Genomic DNA, 20,349 nt, shown 5'->3' with positions numbered 1-20,349 from the left:
CTTCCTCCTCCTCTTCCTCCTCCTCCTCCATCCCCACCATCCTTCCTCCTCCTCCTCCTCCTCCTCCTCCATTCCCTCTTTCTTCCTTCTCCCCATCCCTCCCCGTCCTTCCTCCTCCTCCTCCTCCTCCCGTGGGCGGGGCCTTGGGGGTCTCGGGGGGCTTCGGGCCCTGGAAAGGGAGGGGGGGGCGGTTCTTTTTTTTTTTTGGGGGGGGGGGGTGGGCCGGGCTGACCCACCTTTTTTTTTGGGGGGGGGGAGAGGGAGGGCGCGGACGGAACCATCTCGGGAGGGGGGGTGGGGGGGCGGATTTTGGGGGGCCCCGCCCCGCGCCCGCCCAAGGACGTTTAAAGGACCGACGGGGCCGCCGCTCGCAGCGCCCGGTGCCGCCGCCGCCGCGACCCCCGGAGCCCCCCCACCCCGGCCCGGCCTCCCCCCGGGCCCCGCGGGGCCGTGCGGGGCCCCCCCCGCCCCTCACCATGGTGACGGTAGGAACGGGGTGGGGAGGGGGCGATTGCGGGGATCCCCCAGACCTTCCATCCCCTCCCCCATCCCGCGTCCCCCCCACCCCCCAATTCCCCAATTCCCACCCCCCCACCCCTTGGTGTCCCCTCCTCGCGGGTGACACGCAGGGCTGGGGACACGGCGTCACCCGCGGGTGGCACCTGCAGGGACACGCGTGTGCGAGGGAGGGGCGGGGACCCCTCCCCAAATTCGGGTGCGGTGGGGAGGGGGGCACGTGCGTCGCGGTCCCCCGCGTGTCGCTGTCCCCACGCCCCCCCCACCCCACCCCGGGCCGTGGCTGGTGGCCCCGGGTGTCCCCATCACCCGGTGACAAAGGGCCATTGTCACCCACCCCGCGCTATTGGGGAGGGGGGAAGGGGCGGGGGCGCTGCCGCCGCACAATGGGGGGATTGTCCCCCCGTGGCCCCACCCGGCTGTCGCTGTCCCCCGTGTCCCCGTCCCCTCCCCGTCCATCCTCGCGGGCTCGCTGTCCCTGTCCCCGCGCTGCTGTCGCCGCGGTCCTGTCGTCTCTGTCCCCTCCCCATCGCCGGGTCTGCGCTGTCCCTGTCCCCTCTGTGCCCCGCGTCCCCGCAGTGACACCCGTGACAGTGACACCCCTGTGACAGTGACACCCCCTGTGACAGTGGCCCCCGTGACAGTGACACCCCCTGTGACACCCCCAAGTGACATTGACCCCCCCAGTGACACCCCTGTGACAGTGACACCCCCCGTGACAGTGACACCCCTGTGACAATAACGCCCCCTGTGACCACCCCAAGTGACATTGACCCCCCCAGTGACACCCCCTGTGACAGTGACACCCCCTGTGACACCCCCAAGTGACATTGACCCCCTATGACAGTGACACCCCCTGTGACAGTGACACCCCCTGTGATAGTGACACCCCTGTGACAGTGACCCCCCCAGTGACACCCCCCGTGACAGTGACACCCCTGTGACAGTGACCCCTCCCAGTGACAGTGACACCTCTGTGAGAATGAGACCCCCTGTGACACCCTCAGTGACACTGACACCCCCTGTGACACTCCCAGTGCCAATGACACCACCCCGACACCCCCCTGACACCCCCTGTGACACCCGCAGTGACACTGACACCCCCTGTGACACCCCCAATGACAGTGACACCCCCTGATACCCCCTGACACCCCCAGTGACAGTGACCCCCCCATGACAGTGACACCCCTGCGACAGTGACACCCCTGCGATGGTGACACACCCTGTGACACCCCCTGTGACAGTGACCCCCCTGTGAGAGTGACACCCCTGTGACGGTGACACCCCCTGTGACACCCTCAGTGACAGTTACCCCCAGTGACACTGACACTCCCTGTGACACCCCCTGTGACAGTGACACCCCCTGTGACCCCCCCCCAGTGGCAGTGACAGTCCCGTGAACCCCCCTGACACCCCCTGTGACACCCCCAGTGACTGTGACACCCCCTGACACCCCCCTGACCCCCCAGTGGCAGTGACGCCCCTGCCCCCCTGTCCCCAGCAGATCCTGAGCACGGTGGAGGCCCAGGCTCCCAGCGCCGCGGGGCCCTCGGGCTGCGGCCCCGTCCCGGTCCCGGTCCCGGTGGTGGCCGTGCCGGGCCCGGGGGTGGCGGCAGCGCTGCCCAACGGGGCCCCCCCGGGTCCCCCCGCCGTGGCCGACGACAGCAAGACCAACCTGATCGTCAACTACCTGCCGCAGTCCATGAGCCAGGAGGAGCTGCGCAGCCTCTTCGGCAGCCTCGGCGACATCGAGTCCTGCAAGCTGGTCCGGGACAAGGTCACCGGTACGGGGGACACGGCCTGGGGGGACAGGGACATGGGGACGTGGATTGGGGGGTACAGGGACATGGGGATGTGGACTGGGGGGGACACAGGGCGTGGGGACATGGATTGGGGGAGACAGGGACATGGGGACATGGATTGAGGGGTACAGGGACATGGGGATGTGGATTGGGGGGGACAGGGACATGGGGATGTGGACTGGGGGGGACACAGGGCGTGGGGACATGGATTGGGGGAGACAGGGACATGGGGACATGGATTGAGGGGTACAGGGACATGGGGATGTGGATTGGGGGGGACAGGGACATGGGGATGTGGACTGGGGGGGACACAGGGCGTGGGGACATGGATTGGGGGGTACAGGGACATGGGGATGTGGATTGAGGGGGACAGGGACATGGGGACGTGGATTGAGGGGTACAGGGACATGGGGACGTGGATTGGGGGGGACAGGGACATGGGGATGTGGACTGGGGGGGACAGGGACATGGGGACGTGGATTGAGGGGGACAGGGACATGGGGACGTGGATTGAGGGGGACAGGGACATGGAGATGTGGACTGGGGGGTACAGGGACATGGGGACATGGATTGAGGGGTACAGGGACATGGGGATGTGGATTGGGGGGGACAGGGACATGGGGACGTGGATTGGGGGGGACAGGGACATGGGGACGTGGATTGAGGGGGACACGGGGCGTGGGGACATGGACTGGGGGAGACAGGGACATGGGGACGTGGATTGGGGGGGACACAGGGCGTGGGGATGTGGATTGAGGGGGACAGGGACATGGGGACATGGATTGAGGGGGACACAGGGCGTGGGGACATGGACTGGGGGAGACAGGGACATGGGGACGTGGATTGGGGAGTACAGGGACATGGGGATGTGGACTGGGGGGTACAGGGACATGGGGACGTGGATTGAGGGGGACAGGGACATGGGGATGTGGATTGGGGGGGACAGGGACATGGGGACATGGATTGAGGGGTACAGGGACATGGGGATGTGGATTGAGTGGGACAGGGACATGGGGATGTGGACTGGGGGGGACAGGGACATGGGGACGTGGATTGGGGGGGACACAGGGCATGGGAACACGGCCTGGGGGACACAGGGCACAGGGACACGGAATGTGGGGTGTGGGAGATGGGACACGGGGACACGGGCAGTGGGATGTGGACAGATGGGACAAGGGACACAGGGACACGGGAAAATGGGACACGGTGAGGTGGGAAGGGAGAGGGGACGTGGGGACCTGTGGGGACAGGGATAGAGCAGGGAGACCGTGGCAGCAGGGACAATCTGGTGTCCCCCCACTGGTCTCCCTGTCCCCATGGGTTTGACCACGAGTCCCACGTCCCTGGGGACACGCGGGGACCCACGGGGACAGCGAGGCTGGCGGGACGGACGTGGATCTGGGAGAGGGGAGGGGACAGGGATGGGAGCACAGGGGACAGGGCCACCCCTGTGACGGTGACACGGTGCCCCAGGGCAAAGCCTGGGCTACGGCTTCGTCAACTACGTGGAGGCCGGCGACGCCGACAGGGCCATCGGGGCCCTCAACGGCCTCAAGCTGCAGACCAAGACCATCAAGGTGCCCTGGGGACACGGGGGTGGCACCTGGGGGACTTTTGGGGCGGGGGAGGCACCTGGGAAACACTTCGGGATGGGGGGGCACATGTGGGGTCCTACAGGGGGAATCCTTTGTGGGGCACTTGGGAGCCCTTGGAGGTGGGCGATGCCCTGGGGGTCCCGAGGGCTCACCTGTCCCCCCAGGTGTCCTACGCCCGGCCCAGCTCCGCCTCCATCCGCGATGCCAACCTGTACGTCAGCGGCCTGCCCAAGGCCATGGGGCAGAAGGAGATGGAGCAGCTCTTCTCCCAGTACGGCCGCATCATCACCTCCCGCATCCTCGTGGACCAGGTGACAGGTGAGCCCAGCTGTGCCCAGGTGTGCTCAGCCCACCTGGGAAGGTGGGACACGCCTGGAGTGGGGGGTCCTGGGGGTCCTGGGGGGGGTGGGACATTCCTGGGGGGTGGGACATCTCTGGGAATGGGGGTCCTGGGGGATTTTTGGGGAGGTGGGACACTCCTAGAAGTGCGGGACACTCCTTGGGAGTGGGACATCCCTGGGAATTGGGGTCCTGGGGGGATTTTGGGGGAGGTGGGACACTCCTGGGAGGTGGGACACTCCTGGGGGGTGGGACATGCCTGGGGTGGGGGTCCTGGGGGGATTTTGGGGGAGGTGGGACACTCCTGGGGGTGGGACATCCCTGGGAATGGGGGTCCTTGGGGGATTTTGGGAGGGGTGGGACATTCCTGGGGGGTGGGACATCCCTGGGAATGGGGGTCCTGGGGGGATTTTGGGGATTCTGGAGAGGTGGGGCTCCCCTTGAGGGGTTACCCAGCGATCCCTTTAGGGTCTGTGGGTGGGCGGGGCGGGAAGGGGCTTTTGGGAGGGGCTGCCCCTGATCCCCCCACCCCCCCCGTGTCACCTGCGCAGGTGTGTCGCGGGGGGTGGGCTTCATCCGCTTCGACAAGCGCGTGGAGGCCGAGGAGGCCGTGCGGGGGCTGCACGGGCAGAAGCCCCTCGGCGCCGCTGAGCCCATCACGGTCAAGTTCGCCAACACCCCCGGGCAGAAATCGGGGGGGGCCCTGCTGAGCCTCTGCCCCGGAGCCCGGCGCTACGGGGCCCTGCACCCCCCCCCGCAGCGCTTCCGGTGAGGGGCTGGGAATGGGGGGTGGAATGGGGGGGACAGCCTGGGAATGGGAGGGACAGCCCGGGAATGGGGGGCTGGGAATGGGGGGCATATCCTGGGGATGGGGGGGACAGCCTGGGAATGGGGGGTGGGAATGGGGGGGACAGCCTGGGAATGGGGGACTGGGGATGGGGGGGACAGCCTGGGAATGGGGGGCTGGGGATGGGGGGGACAGCCCGGGAATGGGGGGCTGGGAATGGGGGGCATATCCTGGGGATGGGGGGGACAGCCTGGGAATGGGGGGTGGGAATGCGGGGTGGGATGGGGGGGACAGCCTGGGAATGGGGGACTGGGGATGGGGGGGACAGCCTGGGAATGGGGGGCTGGGAATGGGGGGCATATCCTGGGGATGGGGGGGACAGCCTGGGAATGGGGGACTGGGGATGGGGGGGACAGCCTGGGAATGGGGGACTGGGGATGGGGGGGACTGGGGATGGGGGGGACTGGGGATGGGGGGGACAGCCCGGGAATGGGGGGCACATCCCGGGAATGGGGGGCTGGGAATGGGGGGCATATCCTGGGGATGGGGGGGACAGCCTGGGAATGGGGGGTGGGAATGGGGGGGACAGCCCGGGAATGGGGGGCTGGGGATGGGGGGCACATCCCGGGGATGGGGGGCTGGGAATGGGGAGCTGGGAATGGGGGACTAGGAATGGGGGACTAGGAATGGGGGGGACAGCCTGGGAACAGGGGGCTGGGAATGGGGGGGCACATCCCGGGAACAGGGGGCTGGGAATGGGGAGCTGGGAATGGGGGGCTGGGAATGGGGGGCACGTCCTGGGAATGGGGGGCACATCCCAGGAACAGGGGGCTGAGGGGGTGGGAATGGGGGGCATGTCCCAGGAATGGGGGGCTGGGCAAGGGGGGCTGTGAATGGGGGGGAAAGCCTGGGAACGGGGGGCTGGGGGGCTGGCAATGGGGGTTACATCCCGGGAATGGGGGGCACATCCCAGGAACGGGGAGAGACATCCTGGGAATGGGGGCCCTGGGGGGATGGGGGAGCTGGGGGGGTGAGTTAGCTTTGGGAATGGGGGTCCCAGGGGGTCAGAGGGGTGGGACACTGGGGGTCCTGGGATGTCCGTGGGAAAAGAAATCCCCAGGATGGGTCCTGGGAATGCTCAGAGTGGGGGGGCTCTGGGGGTGGGACCCCCCCAGGGCACACGGACCCCCGTGGCACCAGGGCCACCCCTCCTTGTCCCCTGTTGACGCCCCCTCGTCCCCTCCAGGCTCGACAACTTGCTGAACGTGGCCTACGGGGTGAAGAGGTAAACCCTAAACCCCCCCAAATCCCCCCAAACCTGCCCTACCCAACCCCCCCTGCAGCCCGGGGCGCAGGAGGGGACCCCGGGACCCCCGCGCTGACCCCGGGCCAGCCCGCTGTCGCTGCTGCCCAGGTTCTCGCCGTTGGCCATCGAGGCGGTGCCGGCGCTGGCCGGGGTGGGCTTGGGGACCCCCGGGCCGGGCTGGTGCATCTTCGTCTACAACCTGGCGCCCGAGGCGGACGAGAGCGTCCTGTGGCAGCTCTTCGGGCCCTTCGGCGCCGTCACCAACGTCAAGGTCATCCGCGACTTCGCCACCAACAAGTGCAAAGGCTTCGGCTTCGTCACCATGACCAACTACGAGGAGGCGGCCATGGCCATCGCCAGCCTCAACGGCTACCGCCTGGGCGACCGCGTGCTCCAGGTGTCCTTCAAGACCACCAAGCAGCACAAGGCCTGAGCCGCGTCCCCGCTGGAGGCCGCGGGGGTCTCCTGCCGCCGCCGTCGGGGCGTGGGGAGCCCCCGTGAGCGCCGTGGAGAAGCTTGGCTGGAGGTGTCTCGGGGACCCGCTGGAGACCGTGGAGAAAGCCAGCTGGAGACCTCGGGCACCTTCAGGGACCCCCGTGAGCACCATGGAGAAACTCAGCTGGAGACCTCGGGGACCCCCCAGCAGCACCAAACACATCCTGGAGACCTCAGGGTCCCCCCATGGGCACCACGGAGACCATGGAGAAACCCACTTGAAGACCCAGAGACCTCAGGGTCCCCCCATGGGCACCACGGAGACCATGGAGAAACCCACATGAAGACCCAGAGACCTCAGGGTCCTCCCATGGAGACCATGGAGAAACCCACATGAAGACCCGGAGACCTCAGGGTCCCACTATGGGCACCATGGAGACCATGGAGAAACCCACATGAAGACCCAGAGACCTCAGGGTCCTCCCATGGAGACCATGGAGAAACCCACATGAAGACCCGGAGACCTCAGGGTCTCCCCATGGAGAAACCCACATGAAGACCCGGAGACCTCAGGGTCCCCCCATGGAGACCATGGAGAAACCCAACCGGAGACCTCGGGGACCTTCAGGGACCTTCAGGGACCACCCCCCCCATGAGCACCAGACCAATCCTGGAGACCTCAGGGTCCCCCCACGAACACCATGGAGACCATGGAGAACCCCAACAGGTCCTGGGCACCCTCCATGGACACCGAGGACATCCTGGGTCTCCAGGATGGAGAAACACACCTGGAGACCTTGGAGACCGTGGGGACACCACGGAGACCCCAGAGACCCCCTCCATGGCCACTGAGGACACCGTGGGGACACCTGAGGCACGGCCCGGACACCTGGACGCCCTCACCTGTCCCCGATGGGCACCCTGAGGAATCCTCCAGGTGCTCCAGGGCACTGGGAGGGGCCCTGGAAAGCCTGGAGACCCCCCCCAGGACACTGTGGACACACCTGGGACCCTCCCCCGGGTACCCCAAACCCCACCACTCCGGCAGTGGCCGGACCACCTGGAGCGGTGTCCCCCCCTCACCTGATCCAGGTGTGTCCAGGTGGGGGCTGTGCCCCCCCTTCCCTCCACTCCAGGACTCCAGCAGTGAGAGGGGGGGGGCGTCTTCTCGCTCTCTCCTTCTTTCCATGTTTTCCCTTAATTTTCTGGGGGAGGGGGAGGAATTTTTGGGGAGAAAGAACAAAAAATAAGGATTTACCACGTGTTTAATTAGACCTGTTACCCGTTATCAGGTAAGGAGGAGCGTGACTGACGCAGGGAGCGGCGACTCCTCGGGAGCCGCTGACCCAAATCCATCTATTTTTATAGCAGAATATTAAAAATATCCCCCAAAATCCCCCAAATCGCCGTTCCAGAGAGGGTGAGAACCTGTTTTGTGCTCCCCGAGTTCCTTGGAAGTAGCTTGTGAACCCCAAGAGGGATCAAGGCAAGTTCTGGGGGGTCAGTGGCACTGAAATTCCAGGGATTCCTCTGGTACCCCCAAATCTGGGAGGGAGGGGATGTGTCTTGTCACACTTCCCCCCTCTCCCTTCCCAAATTCTCCAAAATGGGCAATTTTTGCCCCAAATTACTCCACTTTCTGGAGTTTGGCCACTTGGAGCCTCCTGTCCAAAAAAAAGGGCGGAACCCCACCTCAAAAGCCCCGACCCTGAGTTCCCCCATACTCCTTTATCGTCATTATTATTCTTAATTATTCTTAATTATTATTCTTATTAATTATTATTGATGTTATTATTATTATTATTGCGATTCTTATTTATTTTCCCTTCGCTGTCGGGATAATTTCTCACTTTTCAGTGGTTTATTTCCCATTTATTTCCTATTCTTCCCTGTTTTTTCCCCTGATCCTGGTACTCCCCGGGACCCTCTTTTTTCCCCCCAGACCCTTCCCCCAATCCCATCCCGGCTCCTGGTTTTTTTGTGTCGTGCCTGTGTGAAGCTTCTTGTAGTTTTAATTATTATTAATATAAATATTTAGGAGCGACCCCCGTGTCCAGATCCGCCATCACACCCCCCGCCCCCCCCAAACTCTGACCCCCACCCCCTCTCCCAGGGATCCAGCCCTGGAATTTGGGGAGGGGGCCAGGGGACCCCCAGTTCAGTAGCAATAAGGGGTCCCCACCTCAGCCCCGGCCCATTTTTGGGGGGCCCAACGTGGGGACAAAAGGTGCCCACCCTGGTGGCACTGTGGGACCCCTCGGAGGGGACCGGGACCCCCCCGGCCCCCACCCCTGGACTCGACTCTTTGTATTTTTCATGGGAAAAAAAAAAAATCAATTAAAAAATTTAAAAGGCAGAATTTGTACGTGATTTTTGCAGGGAGGGCGCGTCCGTCCGGGACTGGATGGCTGAGGGACTCTCGGCCATTTCCCTCACGCTTCCAGCTCTTTTCCCCTCATATTTCCTGCCCTTTTCCCCTCATGTTTCCCTCTCTTTCCACGCTCACATTTCCCGCCCTTTTCCCCTCACATTTTCTGCCCTTTTCCCCCTCACATTTCCTACCTTCTTCCCCTCACATTTCCTTCTCCTTTCCCATCACATTTCCCACCCACTTTCCCCTCACCTTTCCTGCTTTTTTTCTCCTCACGTTTCCTATCCTTTTCCCCCTCACATTTCCCACCTTTTCCCCCCTCACATTTCCCTCTTTTCCTCTCACCTTTCCTGCCCTTTCCACCCCCACATTTCTCACCTTTCCCCCTCACATTTCCCACCTTTCTCCCCTCACATTTTCTGCCATTTTCCCTTCACGTTTCCCTCCCTTTTCCCTCACATTTCCCTCTCTTTTCCCCTCACATTTCCCGCCCTTTTCCCCTCACCTCTCCTGCCCTTTTCCTCCTCACATTTCCTTCTCCTTTCCCATCACATTTCCCACCCATTTTCCCCTCACCTTTCCTGCATTTTTTCCCCTCATGTTTCCTGCCCTTTTCCCCCCTCACATTTCCCACCTTTCCCCCTCACATTTCTCACCTTTACCCCTCACATTTCCCGTCCTTTTTCCCCTCACATTTTCCACCCATTTTCCCTTCACATTTCCTGCCCATTTTCCCTTCACCTTTCTCACCTTTTCCCCTCACCTTTCTCACCTTTCCCCCTCACCTTTCTCACCTTTTCCCCTCACATTTCCCCTCTCATTTCCTGCCTTTTCCCCCTCACATTTCCCACCCTTTCCCCTCTCACATTTCCTGCCCTTTTCCCCTCCTGTTCTCCCCTTTTTCCCCTCCTAAGTAACCCCTCTAATTAAACCCTTTTAACCAATGAAAAAAAGGTTTTGCTCCCTCAGTTTAAACCTCAAAAATGGAAAAAGGCATTCCCTCTATGTTTAGACCCCTAAAATGGTGGATAAAGGGGGTCTCCTCCCAAAATAAGACATAAAAATGGTGAAAAGGGTGGAGTTTCCCTCAATTTAAACCCTTAAAATGTTGGATCCTGCCTCAATTTAAATTTTTAATGGAATTCCTACTCAATTTAACCCCACAAGAGGCCTCCTCCTCCCTTTACTGGTTTTCCTTCAAGAAACACAAGTTTTGGGGCTTTTTGACACCATTTTCCCTGTAAGATCCCTTAAAATCGAGGGGCCCTGTTGATGGAACTCTTAAAACGTCCCATAAATAATCTCCTTTCAATTTAAACCCTTAAAAACGATGGAAAACAGAGATTCCTCTTCAATTTAACTATTTATGGAATTAAAAATTTGGATTTATCCTCAGCTAAATCCCTATATAATAGAAAGTAGTCATTCCCAGTCAATTAAACCTCATCAAATCATGGAAGAGGAAGGCTTTTCCTTCAATTTAAACCCTTAAAAACGATGAAAAACACAGATTCCTCCTCAATTTAACTATTTGAGTAATTAAAAATTTGGGTTCATCCTCAACTAAATCCCTAAAATAATAGAAAGTAGGGATTCCTAGTTAACTAAACCTCTTCAAATCACTGAAGAGGCAGGATTTTCTTTCAATTTAAACGCTTAAAAACGATGGAAAGCACAGATCCCTCCTCAATTTAAGTATTTAAGGAATTAATAAATAGGATTTATCGTCAACTAAATCCTAAAATAATATAAAGTAGGGGTTCCTAGTTAACTAAACCTTTTCAAATCAGGATTTTCCTTCAACTTAAACCCTTAAAATAGTTTGAAAGACTTTATTCATTCTATTAACTCCTTTACACCCGCAGGTAAAAACCATGGCGCATGCCTGTGTGTGTGTGTGTGTGTGTGTGTGTGGGGGGGTGCTCGTGTCTCTTTAAATCCGCCGCCATCTTTGAAGAGGGCGCGGCCTGGCGCGGGCGGCGAGCGAGGCCGGGCGCGGCGCCGGAAGTGCGTCAGGCGCGGGCGGAAGCGGGCGGGGGCCGGAGGGAAGGTGGCGGCGGCCGCGCCATGGTGGATTACAGCGTGTGGGACCACATCGAGGTCTCGGACGACGAGGACGAGACTCACCCCAACATCGACACCGCCAGTCTCTTCCGATGGCGCCACCAGGTGCGGCTCGGCCCGGCCCGCGGCGCTCTCCCCCCAAGCCCCGGGCCTGGCGCGCCCAGGGAGGCCCGGTTCCCATGGCGACCGGAATTCCCGGGATTCCCGGAGGGACGGGGGAGGCACGGGCTGGGGATCTGTTGTTCGTGGGAGCCCGGGGGTGTGGGGGGCTCTCCGTGTTCCCGCAGGACGGGGAATGGGGGGGGGTGTTGTCCTTTTGCAGCTCCAGGGGCTCCCGTGGGGCGGGGGCTCCCCGCATTCCCGTGGGATCATCCCTGGAGCCCCCGCGGGGAGCTCCGCCATCCCAGCACGGCCCGGTTCCCGTTCCCCATCCCGGCACGGCCCGGTTCCCGTTCCCGGTGCCTCATCCCATCCCAGCCCGTTCCCGGTTCTCTATCCCAGCACGGCCCAGCTCCCGTTCCCCATCCCGGCACGGCCCGGTTCCTATTCCTGGTGCCCCATCCCATCCCATTCCCCATTCCCGATGTCCCATCCCAGCCCGTTCCCCGTTCCCGGTGCCCCATCATCAGCCCGTTCCCCGTTCCCCATCCCATTCCCCATTCCCGATGTCCCATCCCAGCCCGTTCCCCATTCCCAGTGCCCCATCCCATTCCCGGTTCCCCATTCCCAGTGCCCCATCCCATTCCCTGTTTCCCGTTCCCAGTGCCCCATCCCATCCCACTCCCCATCCCGTTCCATTCCCCCATTCCCCATTCCCAGTGCCCCATCCCATTCCCCATCCCATTCCATTCCCCATCCCATCCCATTCCCGGTTCCCGCTGCCCCTGGCATCTCCCGCTCCATCCCTGCCGTGCCCAGGGGCTGCTCCTTCCCTCGGGAATCACCTCAGGGTGAGGGGGGGGTCCCAGCCTCCCAAAATCCCCCTGCGTGTCCCAGGATGGGGCAGCGACCCCTCCGAGGGCTCACACCCAGCTTTGGGCCGTGGGAATCGCCAGAATTCCAGATCCTCCCCAATTCCCTATGGAAAAGCTGCAGCTCCCTGGGGTGGATTTGGGGGTTCAACCCCTCCTGAACCCCCCAAAACCCCCCCAAAACCCGGGAGCGAGGCGCCCCAGCTCCTTCCCTGCCGCCCCAGGCCCGCGTGGAGCGCATGGAGCAGTTCCAGAAGGAGAAGGAGGAGCTGGATAAAGGCTGCCGCGAGTGCAAGCGCAAGCTGGCCGAGTGCCAGAGGAAGCTGAAGGAGCTGGAAGTCGCCGAGCCGGAGAGTGGGAAAGGGGAGCTGGAGAAGCTCCAGGCCGAGGCCCAGCAGCTGAGGAACGAGGAGAAAAGTTGGGAGAACAAGCTGGAGGAGCTGAGGAAGAAGGAGAAGAACATGCCCTGGAACGTGGACACGCTCAGCAAGGATGGCTTCAGCAAGGTGCGGGTTTTTTGGGGAGAAAACCCCCCAAAAAAAGCACCCCCAGCGTGTCCTAAATCCCCCAAGTCATTCCCTGCCTTCCTTGGCGTTCCCAGAGCGTTTTCAACGTGAAGGCCGAGGAGAAGGAGGAGACGGAGGAGCAGAAGGAGAAGAAACACAAAACCTTCGTGGAGCGATACGAGAAGCAGATTAAACACTTTGGTGAGGGGGTTTGGGGGGGCTTTAGGGAGCTGGGGGACGCTTTTTGGGGTTCTCCAAGCTTGGGAACACCCCCCGTGGTGGGAGCAACCCGGAATCCTCTCGCTGCGCTGAAAAATTGAGGATTTTGTGTGCTTTTTCCCATTTTTTCCCTCCCGCTGAAGCACAGTTTGGGGGGAATTGGGTTAAATTTCACGATGAGGTGCTCGCCCTCCTGGCCAGCCTCATCCAGGCGGAGTTTGGGGTTTGTTCCCCGGCTGAGGAGGGGGAATTCTCCTGGTTCCCGGTGGCAGGGATGCTGAGGCGCTGGGACGACAGCCAGAAGTACCTGTCGGACAACCCTCACCTGGTGTGCGAGGAGACAGCCAACTACCTGGTCATCTGGTGCATCGACCTGGAGGTGGAGGAGGTGAGCAGTCAGGCTGAAATTGGGGTAAAAATCCTAAAATCCCCAACTTTTGCAAGCTGGAGCTGCCTTGTTCTCACCTCTCCGGATTTCTTCCCGTTTTTCCTGCCAAAAAAAACCCGAGAAGATTGAGGAATTACAAGGCAGGAGAGGTGGGAAAAGATCCTTAAAATCATCCTGTAGAAGCACCCACCTTTCCTTGGGAGAGAGGTTGACACCTCTCCTGCAGCTCCAGGGTTTTTCTGGGATGAGGAGCCCACAAAATCAGGGAATTTGGGATTAATTTGGGATCAAACAGCTCCTAAAGAGCATCGAACCTAACCCAGTCTCATCCTCAATCCAACTTGGGATTCCCTGACCCAAATCGCCTCTTCCTCACCCAAAAAGGGGTTTGGCCGAGTGGGGAATGGGGATTTTGGGGGATCTTGGGGGGATTTTGACCCCGTTTTCCCCCCAGAAACACGCGCTGATGGAGCAGGTGGCCCACCAGACCATCGTCATGCAGTTCATTCTGGAGCTGGCCAAGAGCCTCAAGGTGGATCCCAGGGCTTGCTTCCGGCAGTTTTTCACCAAAATTAAGGTAAAAATCCCCCCTGGACTCCCCAAAATCCCTCCCTGAGGCCGTGTGCACCCAAATTTCCACAGGTGTAGCCTCAAATTCTTTCCTTTTCCCAAAATCCCTCCCTGAGGCCAAGCGCACCCCAATTTCCAAGGATTTAGCCTCAAATTTTTTCTCCTTTTCGTGGGGTTTGACCAGGGGAGGGGGTTCTGGTGGAGTGGGGGACGGGGTGGAAAAGGGGGAGCTCAGGGGGTGGAATTGGGGATTTGGGGTTGGAATTGGGGGTTCAGGGGTGGAAATGAGGGTGTGGGATTGAAATTTGGGGTTTAGGAGTGGAATTGGGGATTTAGGAGTGGAAATGAGGGTGTGGGATTGGAATTGGGGGTGTGGGGTTGATATTGGGGCTTCAGGGGTGGAAATCAGGGTGTGGGATTGAAATTTGGGGTTTAGGAGTGGAATTGGGGATTTTGGAGTGGAACTGGGGATTCAGGAGTGGAACTGGGGATTTAGGAGTGGAAATGGGGATTTAGGAGTGGAATTGGGGATTTAGGAGTGGAAATGGGGATTTTGGAGTGGAATTGGGGATTTAGGAGTGGAAATGGGGATTTAGGAGTGGAAATGGGGATTTTGGAGTGGATATCAGGGTGTGGGATTGGAATTGGGTGTTTAGGAGTGGAACTGGGGATTCAGGAGTGGAATTGGGGTTCCGGGGCTGGGAAAAGCAGCTGCAGGTTGGGGTTCAGAACCCCTCATCGAGGCACAGCCCCCAATTCCCCTTCCTTTATCCCCAACTCTCCGGGGCCATTAACTGGATGGCGCCGGGCTTGGATTTGGGCGGATTTGGGTTGGATTTGGGATGGAATTTGGGTGGATTTGGGATGGATTTAGGATGGATTTGAGTTGGATTTGGGGCGGATTTGGGGCGAATTTGGGGAAGATGTGGGGTGGATTTGGGATGGATTCGGGGTGGATTTGGGGCGGATTTGGGATGGATTTCAGTTGGATTTGGGGCGGATTTGGGATGGATTTCAGTTGGATTCGGGGCAGATTTGGAATGGATTCGGGGCGGATTTGGGGCAGATTCGGGGCGGATTCAGGTTAGATTTGGGTTGGATTTGGGGCAGATTCAGGGCGGATTCGGGGTGGATTCGGGGCAGATTCGGGGCGGATTCAGGTTGGATTTGGGACGGCTTTGGGTTGGATTTGGGGCAGATTCGGGGCAGATTTGGGGCGGATTTGGGGCGGATTCAGGTTGGATTCAGGGCAGATTTGGGGCGGATTCAGGTTGGATTCGGGGCAGATTTGGGGCGGATTCAGGTTGGATTCAGGGCGGATTCAGGTTGGATTCGGGGCAGATTTGGGGCGGATTCAGGTTGGATCCTGGGGGAACCCCGTTTTTCCCCCCAAGACGGCGGACCAGCACTACCTGGAGGGGTTCACGGAGGAGCTGGAGGGCTTCAAGGAGCGGGTGCGGGGCCGGGCGCGGGCGCGGCTGGAGAAGGCGCTGCGCGAGTACGAGGAGGAGGAGCGCCAGAAGCGCCTCGGGCCCGGCGGGCTCGACCCCGTCGACGTCTACGAGTCCCTGCCCCCCGTGAGTCCGGGCTGAACCCCCCGATTTGGGGCCTTTCGGGGGCCCCTCGCAGCTTTTTCCCCACTCTGAGTGGGTGCTGGAGGTCTGGGGGCTCCCGGTGGGGCTGGGTTGAGGGGGTCGCTCCCAGTGCTGGTCTGGTTTTGAGGTTCAACCTCCCGGTTTTGAGTTTTTGGAGTGTTTCCTTGGGATCGTTGGCTCCCAGTTTGAGCCGGGTCACTCCCAGTGTGATCCCAGTATGATCCCAGTCGCTTCCAGTATATCCCAGTCACTCCCAGTATGATCCCAGTCACTCCCAGTATATCCCAGTCACTCCCAGTATGTCCCAGTCACTGCCAGCATGATCCCGGTCACTTCCAGTGTGATCCCAGCATGATCCCAATCATTTCCAGCATGATCCCGGTCACTTCCAGTATATCCCAGTCACTCCCACAGTGATCTCAGTCACTCCCAGTGTGATCCCAGCATGATCCCAGTCACTCCCAGCATGATCCCAATAATTCCCAGTGTGATCCCAGTCACTCCCAGTATATCCCAGTACATCCCAGTCACTCCCAGCATGATCCCAGTCACTCCCAGTATATCCCAGTCACTCCCAGCATGATCCCAGTCACTCCCAGTATATCCCAGTCACTCCCAGCATGATCCCAGTCACTCCCAGTATATCCCAGTCACTCCCAGCATGATCCCCGCCCCTCCCAGTTTGATCCCAGCCCCTCCCAGTATATCCCAGTTGCTCCCAATGTGATCCCAGTATATCCCAGCCCCTCCCAGTACGTCCCAGTCCCTCCCAGTCCCCCTGACCAGTGCCTGGCCCGGCAGGAGCTGCAGAAATGCTTCGATGTCAAAGACGTTCAGATGCTGCAGGACACCATCAGCAAAATGGACCCAACCGTGAGTGTTTTACCCCAAAAACCCCTCGGGGGGTCCCCAAATCCCTCGGGGTGTCCCTAAATCACTCGGGGGTGTCCCCAGATCCATCGGGGTGTCCCCAAATCCTTTGAGGGTGTCCCCAAATCCCTCAGGGGTGTCCCTAACCCATCAGAGGTGTCCCGAAATCCCTTGGGGGGGTTCCCAGATCCTTTGGCATGTCCCCAAATCCCTCGGGGGGGTCCCCAAATCCCTTGGGGTGTCCCCAAATCCCTCAGGACAGGTCCCAAACCCCTCGGAGTGTCCCCAAACCCCTCGGGGTGTCCCCAGATCCCTCGGGATGGGTCCCAAATCCCTTGGGGTGTCCCCAAATCCCTCGGGGGTGTCCCCAAATCCCTTGGGGGTGTCCCCAAACCCCTCGGGTGTGTCCCCAAACCCCTTGGGGTGTCCCTAAATCCATCGGGGTGTCCCCATATCCCTTGGGGCGGGTCCCAAATCCCTCGGGGATGTCCCCAGACCCCTCGGGGTGTCCCCATATCCCTCGAGATGGGTCCCAAATCCCTCGGGGTGTCCCCAAATCCCTCGGGGGTGTCCCCAGACCCCTCGGGGTGTCCCCAAATCCCTCGGGGTGTCCCCAAATCCCTCGAGATGGGTCCCAAATCCCTCGGGGTGTCCCCAAATCCCTCGGGGGTGTTCCCAAATCCCCCGGGAGTATCCCCAAACCCCTTGGGGTGTCCCTAAATCCATCGGGGTGTCCCCATATCCCTTGGGACGGGTCCCAAATCCCTCGGGGGTGTCCCCAAATCCCCCGGGGGTGTCCCCAGACCCCTCGGGGTGTCCCCAAATCCCTCGAGATGGGTCCCAAATCCCCCGGGGGTGTCCCCAAACCCCTCAGGATGTCCCCAAATCCCCTGGGGGTGTCCCCAAATCCCCCGGGAGTATCCCCAAACCCTTCAGGGGTGTCCCCAAACCCCTCAGGATGTCCCCAAATCCCCCGGGGGTGTCCCCAAACGCCCCGGCCCCCCTTTTCCAGGAGGCCAAGTACCACATGCAGCGCTGCATCGACTCGGGGCTCTGGGTGCCCAACGCCAAGGGCGGCGACGGGGCGGAGAAGGGCCCCGGGGAGGAGCTGCAGAAGGAGAACGGCGCCCGGGACGAGGCCAAGCCCTGAGGGGAGCCCCGAGCCCCCCGAAAACACCACAGAGAAAAGGCAGAAAAGGTCACAAAAACAACCAAACAAACAAGAAAAAAAAACCAAACCCAACCCACGCGGAAAAGCAGCAAAAAAGCAGCCGGGGGAGGGGCCCTGCCCCACCCCCACCCCCGCAGCCCCTCCCCGCTCCCCTCCCCCACCACCCCCCCACCCCCCTGCGCTTTTCACGCCGTGTAGAGACTTTGGGGAAGGATTTTGGGAATTTCGGGGCCCCCCCCGGGTGGGTTTGGGGGGAGGGGGAGGGGTCGGAGCCGCGGTGCCGGAGCGGAGAATAAAAGAGATTGGAGAGGCCGAGCGTGGAGTGGGGGGCTGGGGGCGGTTTGGGGGGCTCGGGGGGGGCCTCTGGGGGGGCTGGGGGCGGTTTGGGGGGCTCGGGGGGTCCTCTGGGGGGGCTGGGGGCGGTTTGGGGCGTTTTGTGGGGGTTTGGAGCCATTTTGAGGGGGTTTGGGGGTGTTTTGAGGGGGTTTTTGGGGCTCCTCTGAGGGGTTTGGCACCCCCAGGTTGCGTCCTAGTCCAGCTGTGCCCATTTCAATCCAGCTGTGCCTTGGGTTCAAATCCAGCTGTGCCCATGTTGAAATCCAGCTGTGCCCATGTTTGAATCCAGCTGTGCCCATGGGTTTAAATCCACCTGTGTCTGTGGGTTTGGATCCAGCTGTGCCCATGGTTTTAAATCCAGCTGTGCCCGTTTCAATCAAGCTGTGCCGTTGGGTTTGGATCCAGCTGTGCCGCTGTTCAAATCCAGCTGTGCCCCTGGGTTCAAATCCAGCTGTGCCCCTGTTTAATTCCAGCTGTGCCCGTTTCAATCCAGCTGTTCCCCTGGGTTTCAATCCAGCTGTGCCCGTGGGTTTAAATCCACCTGTGTCCGTGGGTTTGGATCCAGCTGTGCCCATGGTTTTAAATCCAGCTGTGCCCCCAAATTCTGTTTCCAGCTGTTCCCCAAGCCCCGCCCCCGGCTCAGCGTGGCCACGCCCACGCGTCATGTCAATCTTGATGCCCCGCCCCTCAGCCAATCAGATCCTTCCCTGAGGCGCGTGGGCGTGGCCTGGCGCCGGCCAATGGCAGCGCGCGTCTCTCCGGGCCAATGGGGAGCGGCGGCTCTGCGGGGCGGAGGGAGCCGGAGCGGCGGCGGGGCCGGGCCGGTACCAACGGGGGGACCGGGGGGGGGGAGCCGGTACCGACCCACGGAGCGGCGGCTACCGGGGGGATAACGGGGGGTTGGTACCAACCGGGACGGGGAGAGGCTCGGTTCGTACCGGGAGGGGCGGTGCCAGCCGGGGACGGGCCCGGAACCGAGGCGGTGAATGGCCGCGGGTCGGTACCAAGCGGGGCGGGCGGGGGGAGAGCGGGGCAGGGGACGGAACCAAGCGGGGCGGGGGGGGGAGTCTCCTCTGAGAGTGAAATGGGTCAAAATCCACCCGAAAATGGGTCAAAATCCATCCTGAAATGGGTCAAAAATTCACCCGAAAATGGGTCAAAATCCATCCTGAAATGGGTCAAAATCCATCCTGAAATGGGTCAAAATCCATCCTGAAATGGGTCAAAAATTCACCCCAAAATGGGTCAAAATCCATCCTGAAATGGGTCAAAAATTCACCCCAAAATGGGTCAAAATCCATCCTGAAATGGGTCAAAATCCACCCGAAAATTGGACAAAATCCACCCGAAAATGGGTCAAAATCCATCCTGAAATGGGTCAAAAATTCACCCCAAAATGGGTCAAAATCCATCCTGAAATGGGTCAAAATCCACCCGAAAATTGGACAAAATCCACCCGAAAATGGGTCAAAATCCATCCTGAAATGCGTCAAAATCCACCCGAAAATTGGACAAAATCCACCTGAAAATGGGTAAAAAATCCATCCCAAAATGGGTTAAAATCCACCCGAAAATGGGTTAAAATCCATCCTGAAATGGGTCAAAATCCATCCCAAAATGGGTTAAAATCCACCCGAAAATGGGTTAAAATCCACCCGAAAATTGGACAAAATCCACCCCGATATGGGTTAAAATCCACCCCGAAATGGGTCAAAATCCACCCCAAAATGGGTCAAAAATTCACCCTGAAACTGGTAAAAAAGGTGCCAGATTTTCCTGGGATAAATTGGTAAAAAAGGCACCAAATTTTCTTGGGATAAACTGAAAAAACAACCAAATTTTCCTGGGAAAAAGTGATAAAAACCCCAGTTTTTTGCCATATTTTTCACCCCAAATCCCATTTTTCATCCCAAATCCCGTTTCTTGCCCTGGCAGGTGCTGCGATGCCGCTGTGCCCACGTGGCTGCTGAGGCCGAGGGCTGCGCGTTCCATAAATTGGTAAAAAAGCCAAACTTTCCTGGGAAATACTGGTAAAAAAGGCACCAAATTTTCTTGTAATAAATTGATAAAAAAGCCAAATTTTCCTGGAATAAATTGGTAAAAAAAACCCCAAATTTTCCTGGGAAAAAGTGACAAAAAACCCAAATTTTCCTGGGAAAAAGTGATAAAAAACCCAAATTTTCCTGGGAAAAAGGGATAAAACCCCCAAATTTTCCTGGGAAAAAGGGATAAAAACCCCCAAGTTTTTGCCGTTTTTTGCCCCAAATCCCGTTTTTTCCCCCCAAATCCCGTTTTTCCCCCGGCAGGCTCCGCGATGCCGCTGTGCCGGTGCGGCGGCCGAGGCCGAGGGCTGCGCGTTCCATAAATCAGTAAAAAAGCCAAATTTTCCTGGGAAAAAGTGATAAAAACCCCAAATTTCCTGGGAAAAAGTGATAAAAACCCCAAATTTCCTGGGATAAATTGGTAAAAAAGGCACCAAATTTTCCTGGGAAAAAGTGATAAAAAACC

The 20,349-nt window shown here is 59.8% G+C and overlaps 3 protein-coding genes and 1 pseudogene across 8 annotated transcripts in view; all 4 read left to right on the top strand.

Moving 5' to 3' along the window:
- The first annotated feature begins 339 nt into the window (after window positions 1–339).
- ELAVL3 (ELAV like RNA binding protein 3) lies at window positions 340–9,139 on the top strand. 2 transcript variants are annotated; one of them, XM_077787731.2, is made up of 7 exons: window positions 340–485; window positions 2,021–2,300; window positions 3,792–3,895; window positions 4,078–4,231; window positions 4,804–5,020; window positions 6,286–6,324; window positions 6,433–9,139. In XM_077787731.2, exons 1-7 carry the CDS (start codon window positions 477–479, stop codon window positions 6,776–6,778), a joined length of 1,149 nt encoding a protein of 382 aa, XP_077643857.1. In that variant the 5' UTR covers window positions 340–476; the 3' UTR covers window positions 6,779–9,139. The 2 variants fall into 2 exon arrangements, with proteins under 2 accessions (XP_077643857.1, XP_077643858.1); XM_077787732.2 differs by having other exon boundaries at window positions 341–485; window positions 6,454–9,139.
- Window positions 9,140–9,241: 102 nt separating this feature from the next.
- On the top strand, window positions 9,242–11,020 carry LOC146764985 (uncharacterized; annotated as a pseudogene).
- Window positions 11,021–11,181: 161 nt separating this feature from the next.
- Window positions 11,182–17,817, top strand: CDC37 (cell division cycle 37, HSP90 cochaperone). 2 transcript variants are annotated; one of them, XR_014950460.1, is made up of 8 exons: window positions 11,182–11,320; window positions 12,411–12,692; window positions 12,788–12,893; window positions 13,184–13,299; window positions 13,754–13,876; window positions 15,264–15,446; window positions 16,266–16,982; window positions 17,271–17,817. XR_014950460.1 is itself a non-coding variant. In XM_077787735.2 (8 exons), the coding sequence occupies exons 1-8, from the start codon at window positions 11,219–11,221 to the stop codon at window positions 17,482–17,484; spliced, it is 1,122 nt and encodes a 373-aa protein (XP_077643861.1). In that variant the 5' UTR covers window positions 11,182–11,218; the 3' UTR covers window positions 17,485–17,817. The 2 variants fall into 2 exon arrangements, 1 of the variants encoding a protein (XP_077643861.1); XM_077787735.2 differs by having other exon boundaries at window positions 16,266–16,337; window positions 17,347–17,817.
- Window positions 17,818–18,592: 775 nt separating this feature from the next.
- Window positions 18,593–20,349, top strand: part of TYK2 (tyrosine kinase 2) — a 29,128-nt gene continuing 27,371 nt past the window's right edge. For 2 of the 4 annotated variants that reach the window (XM_085563193.1, XM_077787712.2), the window contains exons 1-2: window positions 18,631–18,665; window positions 19,777–19,839. Coding sequence is in view for 1 of the 4 variants with exons in the window: in XM_085563194.1 (XP_085419320.1) it covers window positions 18,608–18,665 (58 nt within the window). In the remaining 3 variants the exon portion in view is untranslated. Of the gene's footprint in view, window positions 18,666–18,709; window positions 19,840–20,349 lie in introns of those variants that run through there. The other 2 variants (XM_085563194.1, XM_085563192.1) reach the window with 2 other exon arrangements.

Source organism: Lonchura striata, chromosome 30 (genome assembly GCF_050655825.1).
Source record: "Lonchura striata isolate lonStrDom1 chromosome 30, ASM5065582v1, whole genome shotgun sequence".
In the NCBI taxonomy this organism is placed as follows: domain Eukaryota; kingdom Metazoa; phylum Chordata; class Aves; order Passeriformes; family Estrildidae; genus Lonchura; species Lonchura striata.
Note: the sequence above shows the minus strand (reverse complement) of the source record. Positions and strands in the feature narration are given on the sequence as shown.

Excerpts from the sequence above, each read along its gene's own strand:
- CDC37 (XM_077787735.2), top strand. The coding sequence starts at position 11,219 with ATGGTGGATTACAGCGTGTGGGACCACATCGAGGTCTCGGACGACGAG. Across the intron at positions 12,894-13,183 it reads GAAGCAGATTAAACACTTTG|GGATGCTGAGGCGCTGGGAC; the intron begins GTGAGGGGGTTT and ends TCCCGGTGGCAG. Across the intron at positions 15,447-16,265 it reads TCTACGAGTCCCTGCCCCCC|GAGCTGCAGAAATGCTTCGA; the intron begins GTGAGTCCGGGC and ends CTGGCCCGGCAG.
- ELAVL3 (XM_077787731.2), top strand. Across the intron at positions 2,301-3,791 it reads GGTCCGGGACAAGGTCACCG|GGCAAAGCCTGGGCTACGGC; the intron begins GTACGGGGGACA and ends ACGGTGCCCCAG. Across the intron at positions 5,021-6,285 it reads CCCCCCCCGCAGCGCTTCCG|GCTCGACAACTTGCTGAACG; the intron begins GTGAGGGGCTGG and ends CGTCCCCTCCAG.